At 33.2% G+C, this 24,563-nt stretch overlaps 1 protein-coding gene and 1 long non-coding RNA gene across 2 annotated transcripts; one reads left to right on the forward strand and one right to left on the reverse strand.

Moving 5' to 3' along the window:
• The first annotated feature begins 3,970 nt into the window (after positions 1–3,970).
• Positions 3,971–5,724, forward strand: LOC139508161 (uncharacterized). The gene is made up of 2 exons (XR_011661110.1): positions 3,971–4,102; positions 5,093–5,724. It is a non-coding gene; the product is annotated as an uncharacterized lncRNA (long non-coding RNA).
• A 16,910-nt stretch (positions 5,725–22,634) lies between these two features.
• Positions 22,635–24,006, reverse strand: LOC139508162 (fucolectin-like; the record flags this gene model as incomplete). Its single annotated transcript, XM_071295911.1, has 2 exons — positions 22,635–22,810; positions 23,785–24,006. Coding segments are annotated over 2 exons (398 nt in total), but the record flags the coding sequence as incomplete, so codon positions are not given.
• Positions 24,007–24,563: the final 557 nt, after the last annotated feature.

Below are 24,563 nucleotides of genomic sequence, written 5' to 3' on the forward strand. Positions count from 1 at the left end.
TTTTTCTAATAGAATGGATTTGAGTCTAGGCATTCGTATTTTCCCGTAAAAAATGTTTAACAATCCAGGCAGAATTTTAAGATTGCAAACGTTCTTGTGATATTCTGCCGCATGCGTGTATTCTTTTTACTTATATGTATATACACAAAAAAAAAAAACACATTTTAATTTTAATATTATTAATTTATCTTCTTTCATAAAGTATTTGATGAGTATTCATTGAAGAAAGGAATTTATAACAAGCGATAAGGAATATATGTTAGTTTGCACTTGATAATGTCTACGTATTCACCATGTTTATAGATTGGTTAAAAACCCAAAACGAATGTTACCTAATGGAAATCTAGGCCATAGCAATACACCGGAATGCCCTTACGGTCATCCACTGTAATGAGGTTAATGTCAGATGAATCCTGTCAGTGTTGACCATATCAAGAGAATGGGACATCGCTTGATATGGACTCTCGTTATTTGCAGGATGGATGAAATCACACATGTATGATGCCATAGACGAAGTGTACATCGTCTTAACCTTTGAAAGTCCCAAAATGACCCAACGATTAGCCAATAATCCTAATGAATTTCAATTTGTACAAAAGGACGCTGAAACTACAAGGACCATGTATCCTACTGAATCCAAAATGAAAGATAATTATAGAGGGACAGTTAAACTTATAGATTGAAAATAAACTGATAACGCCATGGCTAAAAATAAAAAAAAAAAATAAAAAGACAAACAGACAAATAATAGTAGAGAAGACACAACATAGAAAACTAAAGACTAAGCAACACGAACCCCACCAAAAATTTGTAATGGAATCGCCAAATTTGTACTAGAAGGACTATGACTCCTTTTAAATCAAAATGTGTACTAGAATGACTCTGAATCCTTCTGAAGCCCAGTTTGTTTTATTACATACAATGTATACATTCAAACAGTGCTATGGTACTGGCATGATCAAAATATGAATCATGTATTGTAAATTTCCTGAACCTAAAACTATTCACGTTTTTAAGATTGAAATAACAAATCCCTTAAGAAAATTTAGACTTATAAACGATATTGGTGTATTTTCTTATATATTTAGACACGTTTTCGTTTATTGCTCTCAAAGGTTTATATTGCTTTCCGAACTATCAAAAAATAATGTGCCCACGGAAATCCTATTCACTTGTTACTTCAGATGGTTTTTTTTTGGTTTGTTTGTTTTGTTTTGTTTTTTTGTTGTTTTTTTTTGGGGGGGGGGGGAGGGGGAGTATAGAGTTTGAATGAGTGCTCTCAGTGGCGGACCCAGACATTTTTACAAGGGGGTACTGATTGCCTAAGAGAGGGCCCCTTCTCAACCATTTTTTCCTATAGAAAAGGGGGCACCCTGCCCCTAAATCCGCCTCGGATTCATTTTAGTTATTGTTTTACCCTAAAATAAATAAAAGTCGTTACTAGTCTTACATGCAATATAATTAGTTTAAGCAGGAAGTTCAGACTTTATGAGGTCCACAGAAGGGATAAACTTTTAGTTATGAAACCCAATTAACTAAAATAAGATAAATACATATACATGTATATCGTGTATATCTAAGTAGACATTTCCCGTGATCCATTTGAAACAGGATATAAAAGGTTTATAAGGACCTTCAAGGGGATAGTTATAAAATAAATTAAATTTAAATAAATGTAAAATGAAATTGAATTTGATTGATTTAGCCTTTATGTGAAGTGTAATATAAATATGTTTTTTCAATTTTTTATTTTTTTATTTTCTAAAATATTTTTTCTAAAATAATTTTCAGACTGTTATATTTTTGGAAAATTTGACAAATGCTTCAATTGATACCCACAGAGAACCTCTTAAAACTTATTATTCTAGCTCTGACAACAAAAGAATAATACAACATTTCTAAATAAAACCAGTTGACATATAAAGCTAAAACAAAATGGCAACACGAATTTTGGAGCCGGTAAAACATCAATTTAATTTGTTTTTAATTATTCTAGCCGTAATTTTTCTAAGTTGTGCCACAGCAATAAATTGGTGGACGCAAGGACATGGTGACTTTAAAACTCATTTTTGCCTATGGAAAATGGTAGATTGTAACGACGGAGTTTGTCTAGTCTCAACTGCCAACACAGCAGGTAAATTTTTTATTACGTTAAAAATATCATTGACAGTAGTATACTATATGACAAAGTAAATTGTTTACGTAAATGAATTTAAATGTAAATGATGGCTGCGGTATTGCAACGTCACTCAATTTGCTCTTAACGATAACCATAGCGAAAGATGGTTGCGGTATTGAAACGTCTCTCAATTTTCTCTTAACGATAACCATGGCGAAAATAAATTAATGCCCCCCCCCCCCCCCCCCCACTGTTTAACCTCACCGGCTTCTTTTTATGGTTCATGTTTTACGATCTTAGGTAGATAGGGTGTCTTTTGTTTGATTAATTTTTTTCTAACTTTGCACCTCAAATGCAAGGGCAGATAATTCAGATAAAGGTACTTTAATGTGTTAGGAATTTACCTATTTTATTATGTAGCAAGAAAACGGGTCCGGTGACCCCCATTTTTTCTTTTTCTTAACAGAAAGCATACTATTAAAGCTATCTTCTCATATATTATCTCAAATTCTATGGTGTAGATCACGCTTTACATTTCAGAAATTGGGTTTTCCATGCATAATATATTCAAAATCTGTCAATTTTGAACTCCGAGTAGCGTGAAAATAAGACCCCGTGACCCATTCTTTTTATTATTATTTCTTAAAAAGCAGGATATAAACTACATTTTGGCAAGTAATAAGAAAATCTATGGATTATAATTAGACCTTAAGTTTTCTGTGAAGTGTCATAGGCGGATCCAGGGGGCTCTAGGGCCCGGGCCCCCTTTCGTGGGGAAAATTAAGTTGATTATATAGGGAATCACTAAAGCGTGACAGTAGCGTCCCCCCTCCTTAGGTCAGTCAGCGCCCCCTCCTTCTTTACAAACAGTTCTGGGTCCGCCACTGAGTGTTGCATGAATTGTTGTTTGTCTTTCGTCGTTTTGTTTTTAGTTTTTTTGGTTGCCCCTTGGTATCTTGCATTGCCAAAATCATTAAAATCCGATGTTCTGATACGCTACCCTCCACTCAGAACATCGGATTTTAATGAGATTGCTTGCATTGCCACCTTTTTATACAAGATGAAACTGTACAAAATAACTTATTTGGATAGAAGTTGTTCTGAATAATTCTATATATATAATGTCAGTCCACCACAAACTACAGAGACTAGCTAGATCGTTTCTTGGAACGAAAGGCGAAAAGAATAATTCTTGAATATCGCAGTTAGTGCCCATAGGAATAACTACTAATTGTCAACCCGCTTTATTCGCCGAAACGTACCAGGAGAACCATTTTAAGATTCAATCATATATTCACATTTCCATTAACGTGTATTGAGATTGTGTGGAAGTGTAGAGAGTAGAAAAATCATAACTGTCAACAGAATTAAAGGGCAATCAAAAGCATGCATTTTATCTTAAACTCTAAGAATTTCGAAAACTCCAAATATAATTCCATCATTTTCATAAGCCATTTCCTAACACTATTTATTTAAGTTAAATTGAGAATAGAAATGGCAGATGAGTTTAAAACGACTACAACCCGACATAAGAGCAGAAAACAGTCTAAAACCACAAATGGGTCTTAAACACATTGAAAAAATAATGCATCAAACTGAATGAAGCAAGTTTCTTTTAAAAATAATAAGTTGCACTTTAGACCATGTTTGTTGTGATTTTTGTCATTGACGTGTTCGCTAAATCTGCTTTTACCCATATCTGCATTTCGCGAACAAAATCAAGGTTTAAAAATCCTTTCTGTCCCATTTCCCCACATACAATTTTTTTGTTGGAACGAATTATACACTGTATGCAAATTATTTTTATTTATATTATTTAATGACATTTTCCTGTTCCTTTTTTAGGGTTGGATTAATTTGTCCGATTGATGATAATTGTGGGACTATTTTGTTTTACGGCAACATTAATAGCCATATGTTTACTTATATACAAACCAAGAAGTGAATTCAGAATGGCTGTACTATTGTTCACTGGCATAGCTGGTATGTATACTAAGCATATAATTTCATCATTATATTGCTTGCGACATAATGTTTATATATACATTCTCTGTCGGTAACTAAAAACTTATGTGTACAACGGGCCGATGATATATAACAGACCATTCTATTATTAAAATATAGCTATCTAATTTCGTTATGCTCATACGTACGAGGACGCGAGTAGATATGTGTCTGGGTTTATATGCATTGTGGCACCGTTAAAGTCCACAATTCCTCTAAAGTCCACAACACCGCTAAAGTCCACAACAAATTTCCGCTAAAGTTTTCTTGTGGACTTTAGCGGAGGTAATTTTGTGGACTTTAAGCGGAAAGTTTGTGGACTTTAGCGGCGTTGTGGACTTTAGCGGAAATTTGTTGTGGACTTTAGCGGTGTTGTGGACTTTAGAGGAATTGTGGACTTTAACGGTGCCACAATGCATACAACCAAACGTAGAACTAATTTATCGTAGGACATGCATGAGGACAATTCACGGTCCGTTCGGAACAAATATTAACTTAAGTAGCTTTATACATACGAGCCTTGAATTTAGTGTAAGAAGGGAATTTTTATCCATGAATATTCATCTATTCCTCTTTGTATAGAATGCTATATATAGGCGATTTAAGTATCGATTGTCGGTTTTGACCTTCAGTGTTTAACTCACCTAGGAAGCAATAAAGCTTGAAAACAACGAAATAAAAAAAAATTAGATGAATGTATGTGAAGCATTTTTGTTTTGCAGTTGAAAAAATACATTTTAGCATATATTACATAACTAAAAAATTAATTTTATAATTATTAAAGATTTTGAAAAAATGGAGAAATATCAGCCTTTAAAATAAATATCATGGGCGAACTATCGTTTTCAAACTGTTGAGCAATAGTTATAAATTAAGCCAAACGAACTAAAGAAATAGTTTTTCAATTTAGATTTGTAGTGAATTACTATTTCGAATGTTGTAGTTCACAAATTTTAATTGATTTTGCAGGTGGAGTCCTTTCTCTTACTGGTTTCGTGGTGATCGGATTTTTTGGGACGAATTGGTAGTCGTTATAACACTCAATCACAACGCCTGACTCTTGACCCGATGGCTCTGAGATTTCAAGCACTGCCGCTCGCTTTTATTTTTCTGTCAGCTTTTATAAGCTGTATTGTAGGAGCATTCACTTTAGTCAATATTGACCCCAAGAAAAGATTTATAAGACAATCTTCGAATAAGTTGGGAGAATACGAGATGGCACCAATCAAACCAATTGATTCTGTAGACCAAAAGTTTGTAAAGGGCGCAACAAACCTTTGATTAAACATTATAGCATGTACTGACCATGCTGACATGGCATACTTAAACAGATTTGAATGTCTAGCATCAAGTTATGCGTTTAGAAATGCAAATCTTATTTTTTGTTGTAACATTACCGTAAATGTTATTTTAGTTATTGTGTTTTTCTTATTTTAATTCGATTTTACATAAAACATCAATGTATTATGGTTGATGACAGAGCATGAAACCAATTTATAGTATGGAATAGAAAATTTACATGAATAACACTTTTAATTAATCATGTTTTGTCATACATTGGTGTATTTGTTTAAATTAAATTAATAAATAATTACAAATTACTGTTTTCTATATATTTATGACTTGTGTGAAACAGTCTTGGGTGGTCCACTTCTTATATAGAAGGTGATATGACGTGCCGCTGGAATAGGTCACATTTTCAGGCTTTAAATTATGGGTGAATAGGTCTGAAAAAACTATCAGAAATATATTATAATGTCAACAAGTATGGACACAGACGCAAATTGTCAGTGGGGTTAAAGGTCGTTACAAATGTATTGAAAGCTAGACTGGAAATGTGTATTAACAAATTGAGTTGATGTGTACATGTCTTCATTCAAATGCATTGACTGATAAAAAAAAAAGGGGGGCTTCAACTTCCACCCCTCTCTGTGAATTAGTTGTTTGAGTGTTTGAATATGGAGTTTGTTAATAAATAGCTGCACTGTAAGCGCATGATATGTCTTGATATCCTTTTAAGCTTGCTTAAAGGTTGAACTATTTTGTTTTGTACAATTATTAGTCTATTTGTTTTCTCATTTCAGTTGTTTTATATTTGTCATTTTAAGGTCTTTTTATAGCTGACTGTGCTGTATGAGCTTTTGTCATTGTTGAAGGCTATTTGGGGACCTGTAGTTGTTAATCTTGTTTTAAATTTTGGAATGTAGCTGAAGTCAACAGACATAGACAATTCACCCAAGTTTTATAAAATGATGTGGAAGTGTTTTATGTGAATAATTGAGATGGGAAATGAGGAAAGTGTCAAAGTGACAACAACCCAACCATAGAGTAGACAACAGCTGAAGGCCTCCAATGGGTTTTCAATGTAGCCAGAAACTCCTGCACTTAAAGGTGTCCAAAACTATAAAATCCCTTCTTTTTTTTTAGCATATATAAAAATTCATAACACAGAAATGTATAATCTGAAATTTATTACAATCAAAAGGGACCTTAGGTCAATGTGTAAACAATTCACCAAAGTTTAATTAAGGTGATGGATGCATTTTTGTGTTATTGTTCAAAAATTGGAAAATTCTCTCTTTTTTAAGGATAAAATCTCTCTTCATAACATGATAATGAAAATTCTAAAATTTAATAAAATCGATGTGGAGCTTATGTCAATAGATATAAACATTTCAACAATTTTCTTGAAAGTAGGGGGAAGTGTTTTCTAGTTATTGTCTGAAGTGTGGATGATGGACTAATAGACAACAGTATACTATATTATGTTGTGTGTGAGACATTGGTATAATAAAATGGTTTCGAATGAATAATGATTAGAAACTGTTTAATGCAGTTATTGAGGGAACGACAGTGAAGAAATTCCTGAGATCAATGTGTTTGAATCCTAAGAATTCAATTTTTGTTGAAATGAAACAAAGTTCAATTTTTGACCCTTTGGATCTTAATGTAAACCAATTTGAAAAAGGGACAATCCTGTGCAATTGAATATTTCTTGCTATTGTGCAATACTGTGCAATTAAAAATTTCTTGCTATTGCACAATACTGTGCAATTGGAGATTTCTTGCTATTGTGCAATACTGTGCAATTGAAAATTTCTTGGTATTGAACAATACTGTGCAATTGAAGATTTCTTGCTATTGCAGAATACTGCGCAATTGAAAATTTCTTGCTATTGCACAATACTCAGTTAGTATAATAATTTTTGACCCCGATTTGGACCAACATGAAAACTGGGCCCATAATCAAAAATCTAAGTACATGTTAAGACTCACCATATCAAAGAACCCCAAGAATTCAATTTTCATTAAAATCAAGCTTATTTTAATTTTGGACCCTTTGGACTTTAATGTAGACCAATTAGAAAACAGGACCTAAAATTAAGAATTTGGACATGGTTAGATTTGGCATATCAAAGAAGCACAATACCGTATTTCTTTTTTTTGATGAAATCAAACAAAGTTTAATTTTGGCCCCTTATTCCTTGGGACCAAAATTAATCCAAGCCTACCTTTTGTGGTCATAAACCTTTATAGATTTCAATTAACTTATACTAAAGTTATTGTTCAAAAACCAAGAAAAATGCTTATTTGGGGCCTGTTTTTTGGCCCCTAAATCCTACACTGTTGGAACTAAAATTACCAAAATCTATCCCAACCCTCCTTATGTGGCCATAGACCTTATGTTAAAATATCATAGATTTCTGTTAACCAACTTAAGTTATAGAGCAAAAACCAAGAACAATGCTAATTTGGCCCCTTATTCCTAAACTGTTGAGACCAAAATACCCCAAATCAATCCCACCCTTCCTTTCATGGTCATAAATCTTGTGTCTAAATTTCATATATTTCCATTTTACTTTTACTGAAGTTAGAGTGCGAAAACCGAATGTCTTTGGATGAAGACGATGATGCCAACGTGATACCAATGTACAACCAAAAAGTTTTCAATTTTTGCGGTTGTATAAAAATGATGTCAAATCAAATTTTTAATGGAGTTTGCAACAGTAATTATTCAACTACTCATTTTAATACATCATAAAGTATTAAAGTGTAAATGTCATACAGTCATGGTGATGATGCCTCCGCTAGCATATAACGTTATAAAGGTACATAAATCAAGAACTGTAAAAGTGAAGCTGCTAAAAATTGAACTTAAACCAAGTTTAGAGGTACCGGTAATAAGCATTTGTATACACATTTCACTAAATTTAGTTGAGACAAACTTGAGAAATTTTTCCATTTGTGAAAGGGGATAACCCTAGAATGATAATCAAAGTGCTTGTAATCACTGAATGGCTATTAAAGACTGCTTATATTTATCAGTTGGTAGTAAAGTGAATTTTGCATTGTATATTGTATACATAGCATTATTTTAAGTCGATTCAACTACTTTTCTGGACAGAGACAGATAACTCCAATTTTCAAAGAAGATTTCATAAAGCAATGGTTTTAGGTAATATTAATTCAACAACCATTCTGGACAAAGAAAGATAACTCCAATTTATTGCCTTGAATCTACAAAAATGTTTGTTTTTGGCCCTCAATTCCTCGACTGTTTGCCCCATAACCCACAAAATAGACCCCAAACTTCTACTTATGGTATTAAATATTATGGTACAGTTTCAAAACAATTGAAATACTTATACACAACTTTTTGTACTGACACAAGATTAATGCTTGTTTTGGGCACCTTTGGAACCCTTATTCATAAACCTTAGGGACTATATATATATAACCGCCCCAAAACAATCCCAAGCTTCCTTTTATGATTATAAATATTATGTTATAATTTAATGGCTTCCTTTTTACTTATACTGAAGTTATTATCTGGAAACCATCCGTCTTGGGAAGACGACGACAGGATACCTACATGTATTTCAACTGCAAAAATTTCTGTGGTTGTATAAAAATTTCAAATATGTACAATGAAATATAGTTTCAAAATTGATAAGCCTAGATAGGCCTTATAATTTTTTCCCCACATAGTTGAAGGACCATTTACACTCAGGACTGAGTCATAAGTAGGCAGTAAAGTCTACAGATGTATTAAAACAACCTAGCATCATATTGCTAGTAGTGGGAGTAGCATTCTTGGATAAATTTGTTCTTTTTTTATATAATATGTTTGGTTCAAATCAAAATAGAATGCTTTTATCTCCCTAATACTTACATTGTAAATAGAGGTGGTACTACTTTGACAAATCCTTGTACATGAGAGTCTTCTGTCAAATCTTTATTTCACAAAGAATGAATTGCATAACAATGAACTGAGCTCAAAGCAAAGTACTTTAATAATACACTTAGACAAAGAGCTAAATCCAGTGATATACTTTGTACTACTGGTCCTTCATTAACATCCATTGACCAAAACCACATCTCAACGACATTCCATACTACATGGTTGGATTCGGAAGTCCTGAAAAAGACATGATTTTTTTTAACATATTTTAAGTATATATATACACAGGTTAAAACTTTCTTGTTGTATAATCATTCCGTATCTAGCAACTATCAATTTGCTTAATGCACATATTGATATATGTTGAGTGTACCTCTGTTGGAAATAAGAACACACAAACCTCCACCTAGTTTTAGTCAATGGACAAAACATTCAAAACTATAAAATATTATAGATCTAAGACTTGTCAGTGTCTATTTACCATTGCCACTGAATCAGTGATATATGTATTGTACACATAATTATATACATGCAAGACTAAAATTATAAAGTACATACATGTTTGTATATAAGACTAAAACTGACATTCAGTCTTTACAACATCTTCATTCCCAAAGTCATTTTCAAATCTGACTTCATGGTAAAATAAGATTCCATATCTACAACCAATTAAAAGGAAAAATCCCTCTGATAGACTAGCATTTAAATCCGATTTCTAAAATGGAAGCTAGGTCACCTTGGAACTTAGAACTAAAAAAAATCAAACAATATATCTGATATATTTCAAATGCATGTACATGAAATAATATAAATCTCTAAAATTCACCATATTGTTCCCTTTTTCATCTTCTGTTAGATACTGTATATCCAGTGGCGGATCCAGAATTTTTTTTAAGTGGGGGCCACTGACTGACCTAAGAGGGGGCTCGCTCAAGTCATGATTCAGTGATTCCCTATATAAGCAACCAAATTTTGTCTCAAAAAGCAGGCCCCCCCCCTAAATCTGCCTCTGATATCAACCTCTAGATGTCTTTCAATTACATTCAGTTTAGTGTGGGTTGATCTTTGATTGTTGTACATGTTACAACCAGATTCCCGGCAGGGGGTAACTTTGTAAGACCGCAGAGGTTCAAGCTTAGATTTTGAAATAAGGGGGAAAATGTAACCTTTTCAATTTATAAAACAGGTTCAACATCATTTCTGTACATATATAAACATATTCTAAATTGTGGACACACCTTCATTAAATATTCTACTTCAATTAGTGGAGGAGATCAAATTAAAAAGTTGCAATGGTTAAATACTCCAATCACAGTCTTTCCTGCTAAAATCTCATGTGTAGAATGTGATAAACGGTTTTTGGGTCTATATATTGTCCTTGATATTGAGGTTATCTTGACACAGCAAAATATAAAGAAAATGTAAACTATGATCTGGAAATTGACTTCGTTTTCCCAAAATAAGCCCACTTAAACTGAACTTTAAATGCAAAAGACCTCTAAATGGCTAACAGATATTGCTATATAAAAGAATAGTCCATGATTATACATGTATAATGATATTAAAGAATTCATAAAATTTACACTGATTCTGTCAGTTGAATGGACTAGAATGAGATAAGTTATATACATGATAGACATAAAGGTTTTTTCCAACAGTTGTGGTGTAAATTAATTCAGTTGTATTTTATGGTTGATATATTTAGGCCACGGTTTTTTTATTTGTTGGTTTACGGATCCGCCGACCCGATTTTGCCGATTTTCAGAATAAAAATAAAATTGACTTTTCATGCTTTTTTATTCCCGCCGACCCTTATCAATGCAGTATCCCTGGAAAATAATTAAAATTTTCTTTTTTTATAAAATGAAATGCATTAATCATTAACAAAGTTGATAACACTTTCTGTTGTGAAAAATAAAACTTCCAAAAATAAACAAATCAATTATAACTGACCTTGAAATGTCTTTTGCACAAATAATTTTGCGGAACGAAACCTGTGTTGAAAACCTATTACAAAATAAGTTTGTTTCCCTTATTTGTCATCAGTCCGTAAGATGCATCATCTCAGAGTAATAGACTTGTCCAAATGTTGACAGATGGAATACATCAATTAAAGTACTGAATATTAACAAATCATTTGAAATTTTCTTGTTTCATTTTATCAATCATTGGGATAAAAACCTGATTGCATGACAACTGATTTACCCGATATTGTCGTTTTTCCAGTGGACGAGTCTATTACGTTTTTCGACACGTGTGTTGAAACTTATTTTTGTACGACGTTTTTACATTTTTTTTTCTTTATCAGTTTTTGTGACTGAAGATCATTATTTACCAAGTTTTCTGGAATTGATTGAGAGCTACGGGAATCTGTTTTTCTTGTTTGTGAAATGACGATTTAATTGCGTCTTTGTCCGTGCAACCCCCCTTTTTACAGGAAGTTATTAAACGATGTCATGCGATGTTCATGATCACTGATCAATAATATTTCATCAAACTAAATGTTAAGAAATGATGACAAAACAGCAAATAAGACAAACATTTTGTTAAGTAAGGTGAATTATATATTTATTTTGCATATTTTTTCTGTTTTGAAAGTATTTTTTTTTCTTTTTTTTTCCGACCGACCGACCCGACTTTTTTATGAGAAAAATCCGTAAACCAACAAATTAAAAAACCGTGGCCTTATGTATATACATGTATGTAAATCATTGGCTCTTCAACCAATGATATTTTACAATATCAATTATTTGTTTATTTTTCTAATGTTGGTATTTTTCAGCATACTAAAAATGTTTTAGCACAACACGAGCACAAGCTTTATAGGGTGTCCTCACACAGGGTTTCCGCTGGCCGTCGCCATTTTTCCCAATTTGCGAAAAAATAATACTTGTGGCGATGAAAATTCGTCATTTGCTTAAGAATTTGGCGAAAGAAATATATAGAAAGATTTATTTTCCTCCTTCTTGTTTATTTACTTTTTTCGAGTTTCTCAGACTTTAACTTATCAGACAATACTCGGAATTCACCTTGACCTCATTAAGATTTTGACAGAAAATCAAATATCAGCTGATTGCAATTTACAGCTATCGACAACAAAGGACTAATTAATAAAGGTGTTGATTGAATTGTTTGTCAAAATGATATGGTTGAATGACTTCCACTAAATGTCACATACAGGAGTTATTTACCACTTTTCGACTCATGTGTTTGAAGAACTCTTTTGACGTCTCCTCTCCATGTAAAGATAGTTTAGAAAAGAAAGTTGTTGTTGTGACAATAAATGTTAAAGGGCAAGAAAAATCTCCGATTTAAAACTTGAATTATCCTTTGACTTTGATGTAAGTAATTGATCAGGGAGACTACTTTAAAGTCGTTTGAGTGACACACGTGTTTCAAGCATAGTTTACCGTCTAAACTTTTTCATTTAAGATGGTCAAGAAAAGATGGTCAAGATGGTGGTTATGAAGAAGGGGGGTGGGGGGGGGGGGGGGGGGGTGGGGGGGGGGGGGGGGGAGAATGCATTCTGGCATCACAATTTCAAATGACAGAGGATAACATATGATCTGTCCATATACATGTATGGGGGTATCTTATTGAAGTATTCTTGCCAAATGAAGATTAAACAGTAATTCTTAGACATGACAATAAAAGAGGGGGGATAGGACCTTTATCGGGACTCCTGGATCGGGTGTTTTTAAGCTCGGGATTATCCCCCCTCATAAAATGTACACTTTTTTCAAGACGATTAAAAAATCAGCTGAATTTGACAAATCACACTATTTGTTTTCCAAAAATAACTGTAATTGGATGGGGGTTCTGTGTATTCACATTATTTTAACAACTCTCCTTGGGCCGAGAAAAAAAAATCTGTGTTTCAGGTAACCTGACCGACCCTGTTTTTTAGCCCCGACCCTAACTTTTTTATTGGATCTTTCAAAAAAAAAAAAACAATAATAATTATCAACCGACCCTGTTTTTGACACAGGCTTCTGATAAATGACATAATATTTTTTCTCTCTTGCTTCCTCTTGCATAGAAAGCCAGTAAAACATTTTATTAATGTCAAAAGGTATTCCAAATAGATTAAAATCCAAGAAATTTGCACAGCAGGTGCTTCAAAAACATTGCAAATGGCCCAAGACCACAATTAATGACCCCGCTTTTCGATGTAGTTCCTTTTAATTAGAGTGTATTTTTCCTTAATTTTTTTTCTTTCCCTTCCCCACTCATTTCTTAGATTTTATTGGGTGGAAATGAAAGATGAGAGGTAAAATAATTTTTTGGATGTTGTATTTAAACTCATTTTGATATGGAATGAGTGATTAGGCCAAGTGCAAAAAGGTCATATTTACAGTTTTCGGAACATCTCTTGACTTGTCCATAGGGGTATGGATGTATATTGGCTAAATTTGTAAAAGTGATTGCTTCAATCTTTCTGAATTTTGGATATATTTTTGGACTAGTGCTATACATAAGACACACAAAAAATTTGACAAAAGTGCATGGTGCAATTTTTTTAATGATACAAAATGTTCTAAAGAAATGATAGAGAAATTAATTGTGGTCTGTGGCCAAATGGCACACTTCCGGTTTTTGAAACTAATTATGGATCCGGACTTGGAAAAAAACATGATAAATACTTAATAACTCAAATATGAAATTTTGAATCATCACCAAAAAGTATACAGATATTTAGATTAATGTAACTAAGAAGTGTTTAAAGTTTTAAGCCATAATCAAGAATTGTTTTTGAGATACGGTGTGACATGTGAAAAAAACACCCCCCTGTTTAAGTTACAATGTGCCGTAACTCAAAAAGTTTTAATCTTATTTTCACCAAAAAGTATACAGATCATGTGACCATCATAAGAAACAACTATATTAAGTTTCATGAAATTTGGATAAGTCGTTCTCAAGTTACGGTGCCACATGTTTACGCTGGACAGACAGACGGACACCTGACATTTGTATACCATAATAGGTCCCGTCTTTGACGGACGTATAAAAAGCAGTACTAAGCGTGCATGTTACGCTAGAAACATATTCAAAGAATACAGTTTTATAACTTCTTAATGTCATATCCAATATTTATCAAAACCTAAAGGGGAGTTACATGTATCTTACTTCCTATATTTTTTCGTGGATGTCAATACACCTAATCGTTATTTATTCCATACCGGATGAATTCTAAAATTACACAACTTTTTCATCCAGTTGAAGCTATCTGGGGGCCGTTGAAACAATTCACCATGCACAATACTTTTTAATGAGACCCGTTTTAACTTATTGTAAATACTTAAAACAAAATAATTTTTTACTTCAATTTTCAATTTCGAAAAATAGTGGATTATTAACTATTAAAGTTTCTTGATGATCGCTTTCTAAAGTTTTTCCTCCCTCAGCTCTCTAGTAAAACACCTTTATTTTCAGTCGCATGACCAAAACAGAAAGTTGTACATACAGTGTATTACTGTTTTTCCCATATTGGACTAAATAGCGATAATTAAATAAAGTGTAATTTCCGGGATTGTTGAAAACTTGCATATTCATCACTATCTGATTTTGTGGTTTTAACAATCCAGACAGACAAATAGCAATAAGGTGTTTAGAAAAAGATGACCTAAAACCTCCTTCATATAAGACAAAAAAACATGGGAACTCATACTGAATGGTCAAATGTGTTCAATATGAAAATTTGGTAAAATCACAAATCAACCGTTAATGTAAATGGACCATAAGTATGACTTTTGAGCAAATTTAAAGGGAAATGACGGGGAAGGGGCAAATTAGCTTTCAAGGGGAGCAAATGCTGTTTAAATTGGTAAGCGGGTTTTAAATATAGAGGGAAAGTGGAGTCATCTTTTTAGACTTTAGTTACATGTAAATATAACTTATGTAGACTTACCTTCTAATTCTATAGACTATTAAAAAAAAACACACACACACAACTCGGAACTATTTCTAATTCACTTGGACTACTGATATGCAAACCTAAAAACAAAAAGAAAAATATCATAAAATAGTGATTGAAAGATTCACAACACTTTAAAAGGATAATTCAGACACGTGTTACACGGGGAGCATGTTTGTTTACATATAATAATGTCACGTGATCGCGCACATGCTGCATCGCCCTTACAATTCACTAATACATGTACATATGCGAGTACATATGTTCAAACTCTTTTAGATCATTTTTTAGTAGCAATAAACAAAAGAACTATGTCAATTGGACATGCTTTGATACTATTTATGCACTTGAATTTTTACTTGATAACATTTTTGTTCGCTTTGGAGATTCCGTATATCGTCAAGTTATTGGAATTCCAATGGGGACTAACTGTGCACCACTTATTGCGGACCTGTTTTTGTATTGTTATGAGTTACAATTTATGACTAAAATTAGCAAAGACCCATCAAAACAACATTTGATACAAAAATTTAACAATACTTTTAGATATTTGGATGATATATTGGCTCTAAATAATGACGACTTCAGTATGTATACTAAAGAAATTTATCCTGTAGAACTTACTTTAAATAAAGCTAATGATAACAATGACCACTGCCCTTTCCTCGATCTTGATATCTATATCATAAACGGGAAGCTTAATACAAAAATTTATGATAAAAGAGATGATTTTTCATTTCCTATTGTTAATTATCCATTTTTAGATGGTGACGTTCCCTTGTCACCATCTTATGGTGTTTATATATCTCAACTTGTACGATTCGCTCGTGTATGTAACAATGTATTAGATTTTAGCGAGAGAAATTTATGTATTACTGAAAAATTATTACACCAGGGTTTTCGATATCACAAACTGGTCAAAACATTTACTAAATTTTATCACCGGTATAAGGAAATAATTCGTAAATATAACTCAACATGCAGACATCTTATACGTTCAGGTATTTCACATCCAAAATTTTATGGAAATATTCTTTATAAAGCACAAAAATGTCAGTATTCTCCTCAGAAACTAACAAAACCTTTAAATAGACTTATTAAAAGGGGATATAGTTACGATACTGTTGTCAGGTCATTAAAGATTGCATATTTTGGCTTTAACATTGATTCACTGATAGGGTCTTTGCATCGGAACTAAACACATTTATTTCTAAAAAAACAGTTGTTGGCATGACACGGGTTATGTTCTTCTCATATATTTTATGATAGTATGATACTAAACCCCTAACGGGAGGGATTGTACCTGATATTCATATGATGAAGACATAATCTTTCAATCAGTTTAATTGAGGTCTGGAGCTGGCATGTCAGTTAACTGCTAGTAGTCTGTTGTTATTTATGTATTATTGTCATTTTATTTATTTTCTTTTGTTACATCTTTTGACATCAGACTCGGACTTCTCTTGAACTGAATTTTAATGTGCGTATTGTTATTGTTTTACTTTTCTACATTGGCTAGAGGTATAGGGGGAGGGTTGAGATCTCATAAACATGTTTAACCCCGCCGCAATTTTGCGCCTGTCCCAAGTCAGGAGCCTCTGGCCTTTGTTAGTCTTGTATGATTTTAAATTTTAGTTTCTTGTGTATAATTCGGAGTTTAGTATGACGTCCATTATCACTGTACTATTATGCATATTTTAGGGGCCAGCTGAAGGACACCTACGGGTGCGGGAATTCTCGCTACATTGAAGACCCATTGGTTGCCCTTCGGCTGTTGTTTGCTCTATGGTCGGGTGGTTGTCGCTTTGACATATTCACCATTTCCTTTCTCAATTTTACATAACCATTTTCATGCAAACATGCAACGTGAATGTGATTGGTTATCAAATAATACAAAAATAATGCATGAACCGTTGAAGAAGAAATTATTTCATCAAATAGAGTGGATTTTCACTTTCGACACGAATAGGTCGAGTTGACATTCCTGTCATCGGAGATAGTATTGAGATAAAACGGATAAAACGGACCGTCAAAAAGGTCTAGAGAATCACATCAGTAGAACCGTAACATAAATAAGTAATACTTGCCAACATTTCTCTAATTGATAACCTATAGAACTGAAATTTCACAAAAATACCGGTAAAAAATTTTGTTGTGATGCTGGTTAAATTGGCGCTCAATAAATATTCTTACTCCTATATTGCTTCATGTAAAAAAAAATGTATAGAATTGAATTCGACTACAGTTCAGAATAAAAAATAGTGAATATGCAAAAGCCAGGTAATATGTTAATGATAAAGTGTGTATAAATTTTCGTAAACGAAGTTACCCGTATACTTCCCCAAGAATTACATTTGAGCGCAAAGTTCTGTAATTGTGTGATATGGTTTTGGGTTTATGTAACATAATTTAGACTGGGATCCTGGCTAATCTTGACCTTACGACGCGCAGCTAGATTGGGCCGGATCCCAGTCTAATGTAACATCGTAGAACTGGGTAACGGAATTTTTTGCGTTGCTATTAGATCATTGAGGCCATCTATTTTTATTGCGGGTTCCACATATTTAAATCGGAATTATAGAAAAAATGGAATGTTGTGAGCAGAATCAAAACAGAAATGATGAACACTGCAACATTTCCAGAAAAATATAAATAGGATGGAGGATCTGTGTATTCACATTATTTGTAAAACTCTCCTTATTCATGTGAAGCGTGTGCTTTACATCGAGGCTTATTCTTTACATCGAGGCTTATTATGCTAATCATTGACGCCACAGTACTTCAACCAATCAGACAATGTTTATTTGGGGCATTCGATCGATTTTAACTCAGATTTTGGAATATTTCAATCGAAATTATAGAAAAATGGAATGTTGCTGGTACATATAAAATAGAAAATGATGAATACTTTTAGCTAAAGATAATTTGGATGGGGGTTCTGTGTATTCACATTATTTGCACAACTCTCCTTACTGATGCCATATTTTGGAATTTCCGTGACCTAAATGGTTCGCGAAAATTAATATTTTTATATATAGTATAGTAATTAATTTCACTTCGTCTGTCTTTTTATTGGTGTTCCCGGCTGTGTTTTACCAACCAATTTTCTCTCTTTTGGCACTTAGGTATTCAACTGTTACATAACACACCAAACGAAACCCACACAATATGAAAAAGGTACCATTTTACGTACGCAATATATGAAAAGGTATACATTTTTTGAAATCTAAATTATATGAAAAGAGTTGGGTAACAGAACCCCAGCAGCATCCCCTATCAATAAAGTTACGAAGTGCCCCCCTCTGTTTTCCGAGGAATCAGTCCGGTTATAGAACTACATTTGAACATCCCGAGTACGGTCACATGATATAACGATTACGTGACTCGTTTCACTACTTTAATCAATCATGATAATCGCATAATGAGAAATTACACACCCTGTCTAACTTCCACTTAAAAATGAACTTTGATGAGGTCTCAAAACCATTCTTACAACCAACAATGAAAATACATCATCTGATTACAATTACCTTTTAGCATCGTGTTCCTGTAGTAAAATAGGGAGATGTGGTATGATTGCCAACCAGACAATTTTCCAACAGACAATAAACGACCTTCAACAGCTTAGACCAAAATATGACAAAATCTGGAAAAATTCATTGACTAACAAATACTATAGACAGTCTGAACACTAAGCAAAAAAAAAAAAGTCACATAAAAGACAGCACCCAAAATGAATGACAGTTATCACTTAATTGAAGGCTTCTGACTTAAGACGGACAAAAATACAATGAAGTGGGGTTAAAACAATGTAAACGCTGAACTCTTGCCTTACCTGTGACAGTGGTGTAACAGCACAACATAGTATACGTAAAAACCCCTGTAAAACTCGCTTAGAATGGATTGAAATATTGGTTGGCACGAATCAGACCAAAAAACTTACTAACAAATAGACAAAAGGAACAAAGTAACAATTGAAAGAATACTCTCAGTTGATTAATGAAAACTAGTTCAAAACTTCAAAGCCAATAGCAACTAATAAACGAACAATTTTCTATTAGACTACAGTATTAACCAATGCACAGCTAATGTATTTAGTTTAAATACGCCCTAAGTAGTCCGAGAAAAGCATGACCCTGTCATTGTTGTATAATGATCGAAAATATTCTGCAGGGCAATTTGTCGCGCAGCGACAACTATTTAGACATCATTTAGTCAAGGTATTGCAAAAGAGGGGCGAAAGATAACAGAGTGACAGTCAAACTCACAAATTGAAAACAAACTGACAACGCCATGGCTAAATAAGAAAAGACAAACAGACAAATAATAGTACACAAGACACAACATATAGAAAACTAAAGACCAAGCAACACGAACCCCACCAAAAACTAGGGGTGATCTCCTGTGCTCCGGAAGGGTAGGCAGATCCTGCTCCCCACGTGGCACTCGTCGTGTTGTACATGTTATTACAAACCCGCGGTAACTAGTCTAATTCGGTAGGTCACATTCGCTAAAAGGGAACGGGATTGTAGTTACGACATAAGGAACATATCCGATATTTAACTACGAAACTGATATTTCATAACGGTCAAAAAATACAAATGTATATACCAAATGTCTTGATTTTAAACGTATTCAGTCTTTAGAAAAACACTGTTAAAACCATATAGTGAAAAAGAAGTTGTCTCTCGTGCTCTGTGATGACATTAAAAGGTTGCTCCGTGTTTGAGACGACCTTTTTAAAGATATGGCGTGTTTATTTTTGAGATAGTTTTTTTTCTACTGTATTAAAATGTATCAAATAAAACATGAAACACATTCAGTATTCGCATATGAAACCAAAATACATATGTAGCTCAATAAGAAAACAAAACTATCTCTAGAATAAACACGCAATAACTTTAAGACGGCAAGATCATCTCAAACACGGTAAAAACTTATAATGCCATCACACGACAAACTCTATTATCTTGCTTGTTCCGAGTAAAGAGCTCGAGCCTAGATTTCAGTGGTTGTCATTTTTTTTATATGTATATCCTATTTGTTTTTCGTTTATTGTTTTGTACATTAATCAGGTCGTTAGTTTTCTCTTTTGAAATGTTTTATATTTTGTAATTTTGAGGCCTATTATACCTTTCTATGCGGAATGGATCAAGATTGCTCATTCTTGAAAGTAAAATGTGACATATAGTTGTAAATTTGTATATCATTTAGTTTTTTTTTTCTACATTGGCAATCATACGACATCTTCTGGTTTGTATATCTACTTTATGAGGAAAGTATGAAGAGCATATATATAAGCCAATTCGGTGAAGAGTGACTGTGTACTGTCAGATGGTCCGGTCAATTTCTTTAGTCTGTTGCATGTACAATGTAGGTCTCATATACGGTATCTATTGAAACCCGTACGTTGAACTATATGTGCTCTTTTTGGTTGCGATTGAGGCGGGCTTTCTTTCCCCAGGTTTATTTATTCCTGTAAAAAAAATTGCATCATTTGATGAAGATAACAAATAAGAAGTTATTACATTGAAACTCCTTCAAAAATAATGAACCAGCTCTTACAAGTATATGTCATGTATATACAATACATGCATATGTACACTGTCGGAAAATATAAAAATTATTTGAACGAGCTTTGGAAATAGGACTAAAAGCGAGGCTCGCCGAGCTTTTCTCCTTTTTCGTAAGAAGTACATAATGTATACATTTATATATCAAACAATATACTCTAAGAGTTTAAACTTACACTAAACTCCTGTACTACCCCTACCTTGACTATAGGTTTCCCACAGATTTCAATTTGGCCGATATATATGAATATGTATATTTACTGGTAACATTCCCAAGTTATGTCTCTATGAGATGAAACCTAGAAGAGATCATATCTGGGAACCAGTGTGTAAAAAAAAATTAATTATCTGAGAATATTATGTATCTCCCCAAAAGAGGCGTAGTTTGAGAAACAGCTGTATTTGCAAAGTGCAACCTATAAGGTTTAGATGTTTAAATACAAATAGCTGTTTTTGATTTTTTTAAAGAAATCTACATTTAATTTAGTTTAAACGCGGACAGCAGAGGAACCCCAAAGTAAACTGTCATGCAAAAAGAGGTATTCACATAACCGTGTTCTCAAGATGAATAAAAAAATACAGGAAACTTTATATGAACAAATACAAACGAAGCAAAAATGTAATTGTGTACATGTACATGTTATTAATACATATGTTTGCTGATTGCAGAATAAATCAAGAGTTATAAATAGTGAAGTTGAAATCATCTACGGACGCCATCACAAGTTGGTTGACCGTTATGAAATATCAGTTTCGTAGTTAAATATCGGATATGTTCCTTATGTCGTAACTACAATCCCGTTCCCTTTTAACGAATGTGACCTACCGAATTAGACTAGTTACCGCGGGTTTGTAATAACATGTACAACACGACGAGTGCCACGTGGGGAGCAGGATCTGCCTACCCTTCCGGAGCACAGGAGATCACCCCTAGTTTTTGGTGGGGTTCGTGTTGCTTGGTCTTTAGTTTTCTATATGTTGTGTCTTGTGTACTATTATTTGTCTGTTTGTCTTTTCTTATTTAGCCATGGCGTTGTCAGTTTGTTTTCAATTTGTGAGTTTGACTGTCACTCTGTTATCTTTCGCCCCTCTTTTGCAATACCTTGACTAAATGATGTCTAAATAGTTGTCGCTGCGCGACAAATTGCCCTGCAGAATATTTTCGATCATTATACAACAATGACAGGGTCATGCTTTTCTCGGACTACTTAGGGCGTATTTAAACTAAATACATTAGCTGTGCATTGGTTAATACTGTAGTCTAATAGAAAATTGTTCGTTTATATTAGTTGCTATTGGCTTTGAAGTTTTGAACTAGTTTTCATTAATCAACTGAGAGTATTCTTTCAATTGTTACTTTGTTCCTTTTGTAAAAGCATGTAGCTGAAAATTAGCTTGCTATGAATTATAAAATATCACGGTAACAGCTAGCTTTTTTTTATTAAGCTTTAAACTAAAGATAATGAAAGCCATTGATATACACAATCCATGAATACGAGAGGAGCTATAACAAAAAGGGAACTAAGAATATCTTTATTAGAATTTAATTAATGAAGTCAACATAATTATTATTATTACTTTACTTGTGCTATGTGTATATATAAGGGTCTGTATAGAGTGTACAGAATAGAAAATAATGGGAAAACAGAGTAGAATAAGTGGATAAAAAGAGAAAGTAAAAGATAACATTAAGCAAAAAAAAAAAATTAAAACAAAATTAAAGAATACTAAAAATAAAGAATACAAAAAATTGTGTTAAAGATTAAAGAAATGAACCACCCGAACCAGCCCCTCTTATTTCGATACTCGTTCTTTATAAAATAGCATACACCTTGACTTCCGCTATATTAAACATTTCTTTTCTTTTATCGTCAGGTTGACGTATCGACCATTTATAGTTCTTTGACAATCAAATATAAGATGAGCTCCTGTTTTTGCTGGTCCTACATAATGATAACACAATGCCATCTTGTTCTGGGATGGTCCGACAGATATATCTAGATCATGAGTCCGTTCACCTAAAACATAATTATTCATTGATTTAATATAAAAATATACTGCTTACCAATTTCAACATATATGGTCCTGGTGACACTTATATTTTAGCATTGTACAAGGTCACGCTTTTGCAATACCCAATTTTAAGTCTGTAGTTTAAATCCGTTGGGTGCCATTTATATCAAGAAAACGTGTTTTATCCATTAAATGGTAATAAATACTTTTGACATATTTCAATAACTGCGAGTGTTCTTAAGTCGGTACTATATGTCTTAATGGGCGGACAGAGGTAAGTTAACATGGAAATAAATTGAGGATGCCTAAGTCAGGGGAGTGTGTAAACAAGAGGATATTCTGGAATTATTTTACTGATTTTCTGACTTAGAGAAAAAAACCAACTTGCCCCCTTGAAATTAAATGATTGCTCCTTTACACTAGTCTACTATACACCACACATCATGTACATATGCATAATCAATTAAGTTTTAGCATAAACATGCAGATACGGGGATTTTCTCGTTGTGTTGAAGACCCATTGGTGGCTGTTATCTGCTCCTTGTTAGGGTTATTGTCTCTTTGACATAATTCCCCATTTCTATTCTCCGAATTTTAGTTAGTTTTCTATTTTGAATTAATCTCACATTTTTTGTCATCTCGGTTTTTGATATATCGTAATGTTGGCGGTGTTGGCTTTGTATTTTGTTAGAGGTCATGCAGTGACCTGGAGGTGTTCATAGATTCCCCATTTTGGTCTTTGGTATATCATTATTCATTGGTCTTTATACCAAATCACCTTTTTTTAATTTTCACTTGGCGAGATTTTATAAATAAGTTATTGCGATACGGCGAGTGCAGTTGTCATTTATTACTAAAAGAACTTTCTGAATCCTTAAATGACTTGAATTTGCCGCTGTTTTTGTCATACCAAATTACATTCCAGGATGACATTTTAAAAAGAAAATCACATTTTGCAAAAATAAATTCATTTATTTACCACAACAATTTCTTCTGGTATATATTTCCACTCTTTTTATTTGGTAGTTCTTTCCGAGATCTACCTCCCAGTGTGGATAATTATCACTATGTGTGTGCATAAACGTATCCATGTTGCCATCAACAGCAAGATTCGATGAATATGGAGTACCATTGTCTACAAAAGTTGAACTTTGGTAACTCTTTTTACCATAGGCAACTTCTCTCAAATGCGACGTGTTCTCTGCAAAACATAGTTTTACATTAAAAAAATCAAATAGGATGATTTTTACGGATAACAAGAAATTGTCTGATAAGAATTCAGCTGCGTCGGATAGAATTTGACCTAATGCAAGTACAATCAATAAATCTGTTAACATATTTCAGGTTGCAAAAATCTCTACCGAAAGCCTGTAACTGGTTGAGAGTTGCCATACGAATCATACAAAACAACAGAATTAAACCTTCATGTCGTATATAATTACATTAGATGTATGTTTCATTATAATACGTTATTCTGATTGGCTAACTTCACATCACGTGTTATTCCTTAAGCAAATTGCATTACACAATAAGATGTATCATTCATGATGACACGAGGTCCCACAATAAAGTTCACAGGTGAATTAAATAAAAACTTGATAAAAATCGTGTTTTCATGATCCTAGCTAAAAAATGTAATTAAAAGTATTGAATGCTTCTTTTTGTAACTTTATAGGGTTGTAAAAGCGTTGACCGTGCGCACATTTTTAAAATGAAGCGCTGAACAGCGCTTCATACAAAATGTACTTCGGTCAACGC

This window comes from Mytilus edulis, unplaced genomic scaffold (genome assembly GCF_963676685.1).
Source record: "Mytilus edulis unplaced genomic scaffold, xbMytEdul2.2 SCAFFOLD_1375, whole genome shotgun sequence".
Classification (NCBI taxonomy): domain Eukaryota; kingdom Metazoa; phylum Mollusca; class Bivalvia; order Mytilida; family Mytilidae; genus Mytilus; species Mytilus edulis.